This window comes from Talpa occidentalis, unplaced genomic scaffold, assembly GCF_014898055.3.
Source record: "Talpa occidentalis isolate TD23 unplaced genomic scaffold, MPIMG_talOcc4v2.1 talOcc4.6, whole genome shotgun sequence".
NCBI lineage: Eukaryota > Metazoa > Chordata > Mammalia > Eulipotyphla > Talpidae > Talpa > Talpa occidentalis.
The window spans coordinates 48,816,158-48,830,252 of NW_023604972.1; the positions used below are offsets into that span (position 1 = coordinate 48,816,158).

A 14,095-nucleotide genomic window follows, 5' to 3' on the forward strand; every position below is an offset into this window, starting at 1 on the left:
CTCTGGCACCATCAGGTCCAGTGTCAGGCACTGGCCAACAAGGCCTTGGCGCAGGTGTTGCTGACTGCTGTGGTGTCACCTCAGCAGCACCACACCTCTGGCTGTTGCTGTGAGTTGGATCTTGATCTACTGCTAGCCGGTGTGCCGCCAGCTCCAGGCTCTCAGCAGAGACAGTGCCATCTTGAATGAGCGGCCTTTGTTTTGGACCACTGGACACTGTGGACTCTCTGGGCTGGGGTGTGGCAGCCAGCCATCTGTGCACTTAGAACTTCCCTTTTTTCCGATTTCCGTTTTTTAATAAATCCCATTGAAGTTGCACCCTGAGCCTTAGTCATCTCTTGCAAGCACATTATGAGCATATGGGTGAGAACCCACAGACCTATGCCCCAGCCTTGGGACTCTCTAATGCTGTTTTACCTCTACCCCTAAAAAGTGGGATGATCATCTGTGCTAACGTCTCAGCAAGTTACCTTACCTGGCAAGCAATGTTTATTAAATGCTTCCCAAGATTCATTTTTAGAAAAGCAATGAGCACACACACATTCTCCCCAAGGCCACTTCCTCAAGGATGGACACACTTTCAGTCATGTGCGTTGAACTGCTAAGACTATAGCCCCTCCAGCCCAATAATCCCAACCATAAAGAGAAGAAAGACGCTACCACTCTTAGTTGCAGAGTGTAAAATATATTGATGGCTGTAAAGGGACAGCTTGGAGGCATTTCAGGTCTACTGAGATGGCGTGCAGCAAACATACATGCTGTTTTTCCAAACAATGTCATTATGTTTTCAAATACATCTCTGTTTTGAACAAGATGTTTTGTTTTTCATTAGCACAGTTTACTACTCTACAGTTTCTCCTAGAGTAAATAAATATAACGGCTGTTTGCAGAGCAACTACAGACTTATTTAGATGTTTAACAAGGTGAACTATTTCACAATTAGGTCGACCTTTAAGTTAACAGCAAGATGTTTTTCATTTGTTTTGTTCACTGCTGCAGTGGGAGGGTCTGCGGGGTGGGGGTGGGGGGGTGTAAGTTTTCCAATGTATTCTTTGTTCACATGTTTAGTCACCAACAGACTCCAAAAGGTAATGAATGAAAATAACAGTCTGTTAAAAAAATTAAACTGTAATTAGGCTCTGGGTTTTTCCAAGACCCTAAAAGTCAGATCATTTAAGTTTACAAGAGAAAAAAAGTAGGAATAATGGAATACTAAATAACAAAAAAACTACTGAAAAATACATCCGTAAAATACAGTGGTCAGTTGTAAACAGCTGAGCAGGGCAAAGAAAATGAAAGTCCTTCTAGACCATTAAAAAGTCCAATGACAAACTCTGCTTCTTTTTCTAGTGGCTATTTTCCTACCACAGTGTTGAGCTTCATCATTATATTAAATAACTTATATGGGTAAAAAGGAGTTTGCTAACCAGCAGCCAACTCAAAACCTTGGAGGAAGAGGGAGGAGAGGCGTTCACAAGACAGCACGCACGAGGGGAGCAGGAGTCCACCAGTCTGTCCCCCCTGGCAAGACGGATGGAGCTGAGGTTGGGGACTTACAGAGGGGGTTTTCCCCTCCCTCCTCTCCCTTTTTCATTTAAGTTAACAAAGAAACATGGGCTTCCTAAGAGCCAGCACTCAGCTGGACAAGTCCCATTAGCAGCAAATGTTCAACCAAATAAAAAACACACACAAAAGAAAGCTCCATCCAGGTGCAGAGCTGTGATTCACATGGAAATTCCAGGAGATGAATCATGTGCAGCGCTGGGATCTTAGGAGGATTCATTCCCAAGTGTCTTCAGTGAACAGTTCAGTCTCACAAAATCTGAGTCAATCTGTCAGCTGTGGGAAATCAGTTCCCCATCTGCTCTTGGGGAGCTCACTTGCAGGGACTTCGTGATTTTCCGTAGATGCCAGAAAACAAAGGCCAGTGGCTCAAGGACTGGAGATGCAGCAGCAGCAGCAGCGATCAGCGTCCCGCTCGTTAAACTCTGCCTAAGAGGCTTGACCTGAGTAATAAAGAAGACATTATAAGCAAGAGTGTGGCAAAATTTTTGAATTAGGATTAAAATGCATTGCCAAACCTACCTTCACCTTTCCTGTGTTTTACATTTGATTTTTAATAATTAAAAAGAGGGAAAATATCAAACTTTGTGGAGTTCTGGGTTTTGGGGGAGAAATGTTAGTCACTTAAATATTACTAGACAGATGAAAATTTTGTATTTTGGTAAATCTATCTTTTACGTGGCTTTATATGAAAATGAAACAAAGGGTCATTAATAATGTTTTTTTTAGGAAAAAAAAGTTTTTGGTTATGTTCTGGTCTTATCACAGATGGGTTTACTTGGTATATAATGCGTCTTCATTTTCACAGTCCATGACCACTGAGGGCAGTTAAATAGCAAGTGACAAAGAAAGGCATCTGCCCTTAGAATGTATTTGTTATTGCCACTGCTGAAAAGTGTCAGGTAAAGGATCTATGAAAAATATCTTATTGCCTTCAATAATGGTAGGGACTGTTATTCTAGAATAACTAATCTCAGTTTCCACTTGACACACATGGCTTTGCAAACTATCAAAACCTATCTACGTTCTTTTCTTTGTGGCTACGTTCCATCCCCTTTGTGGATACTCCCTTGGCCAACACCCACAGTAGCCCCATGCCACGCTCAGCACTGCAGGGCATGTGTCCAGACCTGTGGTTTACATGAGGGGAAAACCCTGTGCCTGCCCACAAGAGGCTTCCATGGCAGTAGGAAAAAGCAGTACTTCCACTACCAAACAGTACACGGTCTGCAGCCGGAGAAGACTGCCCTAGTCCTGAGCTCAGAGGGACTCTTACGGGAGAGAGGAGGGTCATGGGTGGCGGCCCTGGAAGGGAACTTGAGAATACACATGGATGTGGAAAAGGCAGAGTGTGTGGCTTAAATCCAGAGACTCAAAAGGCAACTTGTTCTTCCAAGTTCCTTACAAACAATTTTAAAGGCCTCCCGGGTGGTGTAGGAGTTAAAGATGCAGTGCTATCATAAGCTATCGTCAGCCACTGCAGCAAGAGGTCGATCCCCAGGGAGCTACCCACATGGCACAGCAGACCTCTCCTGTCTCACCCTCTGCTCCCCTCAGCAATGTATTTCAGTAGATCTCACTGTTTTGCTCCCCACTCTGTCTCTGGTGAATCCTCTCACCCCCTGCACCTCTGGCCTGTGCCCCAATTCTTGTATACATAAATATTTAAAAAAAAAATTAATATCAAACAAGTGTTTTATACCAAAGAATACATCTTCTCTGCATCTATACGTGTCTCCTTATACTTGTCACTCACTCTACTTGTGCCCTTGCTTGTTCCTCCAAGAACTCCTCTCAGTGTATCACGATGAGCACTTCTGAGTTGAGTACTACTGTGGACTGACTGACGGATTCCTGCCTGATGTTAATCCAGTACAGTACACCCTCTTTTTGCTTCACATTTCTACATCCTCTAGTAAATTCTTTGGTCACATTTCAACCAATCAAATGTTAAATGTGATTGTTTTTGCATGTACAGACAGGGGGAGGATTGTACAATTCAACCCATAGCTTTTACTATCAACCCTCTGACTTATAAGCCCTTTCACCCTAACCACTAATCAACAGGAATATGGCACAAAAGAATAACAACCGGCAAAGAATAACCAGATAAGAAGTATGTGGTAGGGTTGTATTAATTTTATGGCTGGAATTTCACAGGTATTGCAGATACACTTGTGTATAGACAATTTATCATTTTTAAAAATCTATAAAAGTAACAATAGCTAAGTTGTATACTGGGGCCACATCACATTTAAGATTTTAAGAAATGGAAATGGGAAATTAAAAGGAGAAATACAGAAGGCAAACATCCAGCTAAAAAGGGTAACTATAAGATGTAATTCAGAAATCCTTTATCCAGCAAGATGTGTACTCTGAGATTCATGTTTAATTCATGAGTAATATTAAACAGTACAGTAAATGTCCTTTAATACCAATACAGAGTAACACAAAATTTTAATATCAACGTGCCACCACCAGACACAAATTTGCATAAAAGTAAAGTGGGGCAACAGAACAGCAAGCCTGTTTATCCCAGGATTCCAGGTTTTGGCCACACCTTTATGTTTGTATCTGGGATAAAAGAAGCATCTCAAATCATAACTGGAGAGGATTATAAGTGGGATACCACCATATGCAATTTTATTTTTATATGGAGTTGGAATCATGGGTAGACATCATCCTTTACTCCTTTTGTACATCTGAAATACTTTGTAAAGTAGAAAAGAAATTATCTCCAATCACCATGACTCCTTCTGAGGATAATTCCAAAGTCTTTGTTACATCATCCTGCCTCACTGAAAGGTAAAACCAAAAACAACTACCATGGTATAAAAAGGTAGTTGTTCCTAGAGTCTCTAAGTAGAAATACACAAATGGCCATTTTGAATATATTATTACTATATTCTGGACTTCTTTTGTCTCTCAAAGTATCTCAAATGCTTAAAACTCAAATTCACCTTAGTTTTGTTTGAAAATACTCATAGATTAAGAAAATTTTCTAAATTCTAAATTATGTTTAAACTCCCTCTCCCAAACTAAAAACAGACCAAGATACAGCTGATAATGATACACTAAAATTAACCAGCCAGCAATTAGGTCTCTTTGCTCTCAAGTCAAATAAAAGCTCAGAGTTAGAGTTAATTCAGACACATAGTCTGAACTTCTTATCTTTTAGGTGAAGAAACTGAGTCAGTACTCTCTTTTCCATGCCTGGGAGAAGTTTAATTTTTCATTCAATAAAATAATGGGAGACGGGAAGAAGAGGGTCACTCTGTATCCGTGCGTCTAAAAAAGCGAAGGCAGTAAAACTGAACGATGCTATGGAGGATTCTAAGGCACAGAGATTCAGTTAAGAGGGGGTAGGTGCACAGGACTTGGAGGGGCTTCCGGGCAGGGACTGCTGGAAAGCATTGGGCATTCTTCAATTAAGGCCAACATCATCTTCACATGTGCACAGCAGTGAGCAGCGTTGAGACCCACCTTAAAGACTTCCATCTGTCTTTCTCTATATGATTTTCAGGTCCTTCACTCTCATAGGAAGCCAAGTAGAGAGCTATAATCAACCACAAACAAGTAGACATTAATAGTGATGCCCTCTCTATCACCCATCATTATATGATATCACCCCTCCCCTGCCCAATCTGAGCCAAGCACTATAGCAAAACATAGTCTTTAAATTATCAGATTATGATGGAGAGTTTCAAAGTTTTATTAAGCACACAACCATCACTTAGTTCCTTGGCACCTTAACAAAAGCCTAAGGTCTCTAGGCCAAAAAGGCACTTAATTAACTAAGAGACCAGCTAGGGGAAAGAAAGGCTTATGAATGCAAGACACAATATGCTCTCATCCACTCACATTTGTGTCCATTATAGAGAAGGGGCTGGTAGCCTTGATTTTTAAAAAAAAGTTCGTAGATAAAAAGCCAGATTTTTCTAAGCTAATTTCCCAGTCTTTGAATATTTTTTCTTTAAAATAAAAAGGAATCTTTATTCAAAGATTGATAAGTTTGTGTTTTTTTAAGCATATCTATAGAGGTTAAAAATAATCAAATCCCCTCTGGAATGAGTAATATTAATTTAAAGAGCTCTTCAGTATTATCATAAGCACTATCCATTTAGTAGGAGAAATGGTCAGCTATGTATACAATTGATTTCTATAATATTAGGATATAACAAATCAATAGAATAAGTCCCCATGTCTTTTACAAACCTGAACTTTTTTTCTGGTTAGTTGGTGAATTTTTTTCTGTATACAATCAATCACTTTTCCACCTCAAACTCCTTAATGTATTAACAGGTCAGGACTTTCCATTACTTTTTCAAACAGTGGAGGATAGCAATTGACTGGGGTTTTTTTCAAATTGACTTGAATATCAAAATACCCAAAAATACCTTTTTAAAAAAAATAAATTGAAGCAAACCCAAACATGGGGGTTACGGGGGTGGGGTGTGGGGTGCAAATCCTTCAATCCTTCAATAACTTTCCATTTTCGCCCAAAGCATAGCTGGCTTAAATATCTTATGGATAAATCATATGGTTTGCTATGTAATGGAAGTCTTACAATGAACAAGGTCAGAAGACAAACCTTGTACCATACAAGGCAGTAGGCAGCTTTCTTTCCCTAGCACAGGGTCTGAGAAGCTGGTGGTACACAGCCCAGTGGCCTACTCACCGTCTTCACTGAAGACTGGTACGGTGAGCAGATACTGCATGATCTTCCGGTCCCTCTCAAATGGACATTCCACTTGTTTCCATGTCATGAATTCACTCACTTGTTTGGCCAGTTCCCAAAATTTCTAAAGAACAAAAGAAAAGAACTTAAAAGGCCATCATCAAAAAGTGTGAGCTTTGAAGAGATAAAATTCATTTAATGTTTCCCTCTAGCTTCTAATCTTCTGAGCTACATAATTTTCTTAATTGAACAAAAATTAGGTAGAGGTATTTGTTAAGGCAAAGGTGAAAACTGACTTGAGTAGGCCCAGAAAATAATCATAATGATGCAATTAATAGTTCTACTTGGTTGTTACTATTTTCTTAAAAAAAAAACATTTGGGAAAGAGGAAACTTGATTCTAGAATTTCAGACTCAGCTTTAGTTGCTTAGCTAGGATGCAATGCTGGAAGAAGCATGCCCTTCTCAGATTTTTGCAGCCTGCTCTTACCTCAAAGTTGACATGGCCGTTTGGAAGGCGGTTGGCGCAGCCCTCATTGAGGAAATAAATATCTTTGATTAAAAGACTGAAGAATGGTATCACAATCTAGAGAAAACAAAAGATGTTGGTTTGTTTGGGCAAAAAGTTGTCTTCTCATCAAGCAGTACAAGAAATTGATGAACAACATTAACTCTGGATTAACACACACAATATATTATTCACTGCTCAAGACAGCATTTTCCTCCCTTACATAGTTTTGCTTAAGACATAAATGCTATTAATAACCAAGACACAGCAAAGACAAGTAACATTGATAGGTGTATGGCTGCTTCATGGTGTTACCATAGTTTTTCCTACTTTTTACAAGGTAATAGCATACAATAAAATAAAACCTAGAAGTTCTGGCTATAATCAAAGGGAAAAGATAGTACTCAAGCTTTTCATTTAGTTACAACCAAATATTAATAGAATTCCATGGATGCAGGTAGCAAGTTATTAAGATGTATGACCCATCTTCCTGCTGGGATCTGTATTGCTATGTCATTTAGATGTCTACATTTTGGATGAACTTTTATTTTATTTTATTTTAAGATTTATTTATTTATTTATACAAGCACTGGGTACAGTCAGAAGCGCAGTTGGGTGAGAGAATTCACCAGAGCTAGAGTGGGGAACAGAATAGACAGACTGATGAAATACACTGCTGAGGGGAGCAGCGGGCATGACAGGAGTGGTCTGTCGTGCCATGTGGGACCCTCGCTGGTGGCCGGGGATTGACCCGGCACTGCAGAGGCTGCGGGCTGCTTCGCAGCCCAGAGCCCAACTGCTGCGCCACCAGGGGAGGCCCTGAACTTTTATTTTAGATGAATATTTCATTTTGCCCTTGAAGACATTGCTCAAGATAATGTAAGTGCTCAGGTTTTAGGTAATTGCTTCTACTAGCTTCCTATTACATAAACCTGGTCTTCATATGACAGAACAAGCTAGCACCTGTTTTCATGGGAAATCACCAAAGAAATACCTTGCACAACATGTTGTGAGATGGGCTCCAGTGAAGGAGGAATATAAAGATGTAAATTCAAATTAATGGCTGATAAAAAAAACAATGAAGCTTCTTTAGTAAGACTTTCCTGTTTCACATCTTTGGCTTAATGAGGTGGTATTTATTTAAACTAAAATAATAAGCTCTAAGAATGCACCCTAAATCCAACTAAGCCCATAATGAGCAAAGAACAAATCTCAGACGTAGTAACTTCTGCTTTCTCCCAAATACTAACATGTTTTTGAGGATTCTAAATTTGCTACCATGCAAATAATGGTCCAGACACAGATTGTGGACCTGTGTTGTTTACCCAAGGGCAGGTCTTTGAAGTTCTCCTAAGCTTCTGAGAAGCTGACTCATAGAGTACATCTATACTAAATGAATGGAAGGTCTGGAAAACATAATTTTGACTCATACACATAAGTATTAAGTATCAATTTTCACTTCTATAATTCAGATTTTATCCTTAAGTCATTTAAAAAGATTGCTTTGATTTTTTTTTGTATCATTAATCTGAAAATAACCAAGTCTTTTTAGTTTCAACAACTTGTTTGAATAGACATTTAATCATTTGCTATTGTCTATGGAAGACTCTAAAGCTGAATTATCAAAGATCCCCTCATTTTCTCCTTAAATATTACTAGTATTTCTCTATTAGTTTAGAACTCAACAGACACAGTACTACTAATAAAAACACACCTAAACCTGAGTCCTTGAAAAAACCACTTGTGAGTGGGAAGCTCTGGGCTTTGGCTACTTGTTTAAAATCTGATTCCACAATTTATTGGCGGTAGAAGCCAGGAGTCTGCAACCCGTGGTCTGCAACCTGGCCCAAGCCCACAACCTGCTTTGGTTTGGCCTAGAAGTCACATATTTTACCTTTTTAAAATGTCTGAAAAAAATTAAAAGAATAATATTTTGTGGGCATGAAAAGTATATGACATGCAAATTACAAGGGCCAAACAGCTTTGCTGGAAAACAGTCATGTTCACTCATTCATCTCTTATTGTCTATCACCGCTCTTGTGCTGTAACAGAATGGAGTAGTTCCAACAGAGACAGCATGGCCTCAAAGCCTAAAATAAAAGCTTGTCAGTCCCTGGTATAAAACCGACATACTAAGAAAACCTAGTTTCCTTAAGTTAAAATGGGAATAGTAGTACCTCACGGACCTTTGGTGAAGATTAAATTAGTAATATGGGTTAAAACGCAATTAAACACTCAAAAAACCCCACAAAAACCAACGGGCCCCACATAAAGAGGGCAAATATTGATCCACTCAAAGATAAGAATACATCATCATAAGGCAGCCCCTGGGAGAGGAGGATTAAATTACACTCAAGAGGCAACATTTGCCTATGTATGAGAGTTTTTAAGCAAGAACTTCATTTTGGGGGTCTATTCTACAGCATTGGGTTTGAGATTCATGTAACATGCCTCATTGATACTCAAACTTTCCACAAGTTCATGGTATGGGCCTCCATTTGGGTATCCTAGGCTATATCTTATGTGATTGTTTGCATTCTATTGCCTGCAAGACGATACACTATTAATCGTTTGAAACACACTTGCAAGGAAACGAATACAAGTAGTCTGCCTAAAGATCCATCACCACTCTGTTTCTTATGCCTACAATGCCTCACAAGCTCCTCCAACTGCTTTATTTACCTGTGGCCAAGTCCCTGCATTATCTGTAGTCCTATATAAAACTAACTTCATAAAAACTGGTGATATATAAGGATTTCAGATTTCCCTGAGCTGAGAGAGAGAGAGACACAGGTTACTACCAGGGTAGTAAAAGTTTGGTTTCTAAGGGATCTTGTCAATGCTATCTGTAGTGGGAGAACTTCTAAGGTAATGTTTTTCAAATCCTTCTCAAAATATTCTTAATTCAGAGACTCATTCTTAGAGGCATTATAAGTTCCACACCCAGGAATAAATGCTGATGAGTAGGAACAAGTTCCCACAAACAAAACTGAAATGGGTTAAAAGGCTTTGAAACGATGTAATCATATGAGAAGTGGTTACAACCTGAAGGCATGAGTACCCACAGGGAAAAACAATATAGCTATGTAAGGATCACTTAAGGGCCCTGCATGGAAGACCAATTTGTACCTAGTAAAGTGTCCCTTTGACCACATAAACTTGAGATATGAAAGGAAATCAAAGATACTATTACTCTAGTCATGTTATCACTAAGATTTTAAAATGAGACATTACCTAGGAATAAAGAGTCTACCCTCACTTCAACAAGGAGTCTCAATTCTTTTGAACAAAAGCTGGATTTTATCCAGAAATGTTCTCATTCTTAGACATTGAGACCAATTTTGGAAAAGGCATACATATATATATTTTAAATGATGGTGATTCCATCTGTTTTATTAACTAGAAAGTACAACTCACAAGCTCACACATAACTGGTTAAAAAATCAACAAAACTAAACCAGGCAGAATCTATTATATGATATAAAGTGTAGAAACACTGGACATTTTTCTGGAACAAGTTATCAGAGTCCCACAAGTGTAGCAGTCAGTGAGATCTTTGGGATGGTGTGAAATTCAGAATTAGTTTGCCCAATGCTGAGCTCCCTACTAAGAGATGTGTTTCGATGGCCTCTTCCTGGGGCAAGCCATCCAACTCTCAATGAGGGCCAGGCGAGGGCACCCTGCCTATACAGTGAGGGGTGGATGGGGGGCTGCAGACAGCCTCCAAAAGATCCTCGCACCTGAGTGTGCTGGGATCCTCCCAAGCATGTGCTAATTTTCTAAAGCTTTTTAAAACTTCCAAAGACATTTTCTCAATCTAGTCACAGCATATTGGAATTTGGGCAAGGAAAATTTAAAAGATGAGAAATTCCACTGGACTACCCTGAGATACTTATCCCTCTGTGACTTTATTTTTAAAAAGTTGATGTGCTTGACCTCCCTGGTGGTGCAAGGGACAACCTATGAAGCTACCTGCAGACACTGCAGCATGAGTTCGATCCCCGGCCAGGGAGATATCCACATGGCGCAGTAGACCTCTCCTCTCTTGCCTGCTGCTCCCCTCAGCAGTGTATTTCAGTAGATCTGCCTGTTCTGCTCCCCACTCTGTCTCTGGTGAATCCTCTCACCCCCCACACCTTTGGCCTGTACCCCAGCTCTTACATGCAGAAATAAATAAATCTTAAAAAAAAAAAAGTTGATGTACTTATAACAGTTCTCAAATATTATAAAAAATGATATTTTATATTTTCTGAGACCCAATTTAGTATTTTGAAAGGGGGAAGAGGGGTCCTTTTGCATTTGTTTTTATTTTAGATAATTACAGGCAAAGCTTTTTGGGAGGAAAGTTAGTAAGCTACCCTGAAATGAATTTTTTACTCTCATTTTCTGTTATTTGTTGAAGATATTATTTAAGATAAAGATAAACAGAATCGAAGCAGGAAATAATTTTCACCAAGCACTCTCCATCAGTCTTTTTACTATAACCAAGTATTTACTTCTCAAATTACATGATCTTCAAATGTCAGCTTATCTTTCCTGTGTAAGGATGTAGAATATTGAAATGTGCCAAGAAAGGACCCTCAAAAATCAGAATTTTGGTCAATCCAAGATAAGCATTAAATTGTTCAAGGGTAGGATAGACTGAGAAAGGATCATTAATTTCTTAGGCATTATCCTGCAACTTTCTCTACCACCCACATATACAATTAGCAACAGCAGACCTAATGCTGCAGCAACTAACCTACTTTCTGAAAATAAATGACTTAACCATGGGAGGCAAGCTTACCCTTTTAAGAGAAATGATTACATTAGCTACCTTGTGTGGAGTTTAAATGTCTATTTTCCATTAAATCCAACTAGTCACTAATATTTTTAATTATCTTAACATAGGATTCAATTTACTTCTTAAAATATAACTCATTTAAATATTTCAGTATTAACATATATTTGCAAAGTTTTATATCTTTCCCAATCCAAGTGTAACCCTCCGTTAGCTCTCCCCTTCCCTATGTGGCAGATGACAAAACTTCCCCAGTGTATCAGCTTAGATCTGAAGAGGTAAAAGAGCACGTACCTTCTCCCTGCTACTATGAGCAGTTAAAGACCTTTGTGCTGCCCCACGAAGAGCTGTTCGATAGTTATAGAAATTGCTAGAAGGGTCCATTTGATGCTAAGGACAAAAGACAGGAGAGTATATTTAGTTCTCTTACCTGCAGGAAATTTACTAGATCATGCTTTTAACTACATAAAAATATGTAAGTTAGGAATTCATTAGGGCTCTTCTGACATAGCCTTGTCTCTCTGTCTCTCTGTCTCTGTCTCTGTCTCTGTCTCTCTCTCTCTCTCTCTCACACACACACACACACACACACACAAACACACACACATGCGCGCGCACACACACAGAGGCATGAAGCACATAAGAATACAAATGTCTTCTTTCCTGAGGTTTGGTTGATTTATAAAGATGACATCAACTTTGATAATATTAAACCTAGACTGAATTCTTTCCTGGTTAACTATTGAGATTAGACATAAAATTGATAACGAAGAGTCAAATTCCTGCCCAAGAAAAATATCCTGGTTTTGTTTGAAAGTCAATGGGCCAGTTGCTGGTTAGCCATGAACAGTGATCCGCCACTTTTAGTGAAGGTATTCTTTGCACTTGGTAACAAGTTATTCACAAATAATTAAAATATATGATCTTCTCAGAAGGAAGAGAAACTTGTTACATGATATGAAAATAAAGCATCATGGAACACACACAATGATAATTCCCAATTTGGAGTGAAACTTAGGCAATCACACTTCCTAAGTTTCTTATCTCCACAGACGAACACACCAAGAATCAACACACCAAAGCGATAATGACATGAATATGATTTAAACACAAATACCATTATTGCAGAGGAAGGATTATTATTATTATTTTCATAGATGAGCTAAATTTGTTAAAATGATGATACATGATGATTTTTGGGGAGTGGGGAACCCTTCCCATGAAGTCAGTAGGCCCACATTGCCAGAGAACTTTCAGGATTCAAGTTCCATCCTGGAATATAATGTAATGTGACTGACAGGTCATCCTTTCTCCTATCAACGAACCCTAAATGGACACCTCTCACTTTAAAAAGCACTAGCCACAACCTGATTTATCCGCCTCTTCAGATTCTAATCCCTTTTGTTTCCCTGGACCTGTAGGGAGAGATGAACTTCCTTCTCTGTGGTACTATCATTAGATGAAGAGGATAGAAAAAAATTAACTTCACATACCTCAAGAACATCAAACTTGGCAGTCTTCACTTTGGCCCAAGTTTTTTTTAGCCGAGAGACTGGGCTCATATTCATGCCAGCTTCCATTTTAAAATGGTGCGAGGGGAAGGAAGGGGAGAAAAAAAGTTGAAATAGAGCAATAAGATGAGTCATTCTAACTTATATTCCTAAGTGTTCACTGAGCATAATTAATTTTATAAAAATCTGCCAAACTCTTTTCCAAAGTACCATTTTACTCTCCCATAATAATGTCCTAGCATCCACTTACTCCATGTCCTCACCAATATTTGGATCAACCAGACCTTTTCAGTTCAGTGATTCCAGTGTATGAAATAGAATTTCACTGTCATCTTAAATGACATTTCATTGATAACTACAATGATGTGGAAAATCGTTTCATATAGTTATTATTTATTTGTGTATTTCTTGAAGTATCTCTTCAACTATTTTGCCTTTTCTTTCGATTTGCCTTCTTATTCATTTGTAGTGCCTTTTTTTTTTTTAATAGATTTGGCTCTTTATAGACTCTTTGTTAGATACATGTATTAGAAATACTTTCTTCCATGATATGGCTTGCCTTGACAATTTCTTAATGGGATAAGAGGAAAATTAAGTTATCTTGTATTACCTAGGCTGTGGACCTTTCGAGTTCTTATTTACATGATCTTTCTTATATTATTCATATGTGGAATATAAAGAAACAAAGAACAGACAAAACAAATCCTTGAAATCTGACTGTAGACTTGAGGCTACCAGAAGGATATGGTGAGGAGTGGGTTGGGAGCAAATCAGGGAGTGGCCTAATGGACTCTAGTGGAGGATTACTGGGCTTTGGTGATGGGGCTGCGGTGACAATATGCATTTGTAGAGATGTGACTCTATATCCCTATAACATATATAGTGTTGTAAACCAACATTACTTCAATAAACATAATAAAATAAAAATATCTTCTGTTCACTATTTTCATGAAGGGTGCCAGATAAAGAGCTGACAATGGCTAGTAATTTTATGATGTGAATAAAAAATGGAATAAAGAATTAGTGGGGGGGGACAAGAATTTATTAGGATCAAAA

At 38.6% G+C, this 14,095-nt stretch overlaps 1 protein-coding gene across 12 annotated transcripts in view; it reads right to left on the minus strand.

The window, feature by feature from the left end:
• Positions 1-674: 674 nt before the first annotated feature.
• The window catches only part of RASGEF1B (RasGEF domain family member 1B), a 559,061-nt gene continuing 545,640 nt past the window's right edge, over positions 675-14,095 (minus strand). For all 12 annotated transcript variants that reach the window (XM_054688371.1, XM_054688366.1, XM_054688372.1 and 9 more), the window contains 6 exons: positions 13,022-13,101; positions 11,823-11,918; positions 6,731-6,826; positions 6,242-6,365; positions 5,047-5,119; positions 675-2,006 (listed from right to left, as the gene is read on the minus strand). In XM_054688371.1, the coding sequence (XP_054544346.1) occupies positions 1,982-2,006; positions 5,047-5,119; positions 6,242-6,365; positions 6,731-6,826; positions 11,823-11,918; positions 13,022-13,101 (494 nt within the window). In that variant the 3' untranslated portion in view covers positions 675-1,981. The remainder of the gene's footprint in view (positions 2,007-5,046; positions 5,120-6,241; positions 6,366-6,730; positions 6,827-11,822; positions 11,919-13,021; positions 13,102-14,095) is intronic.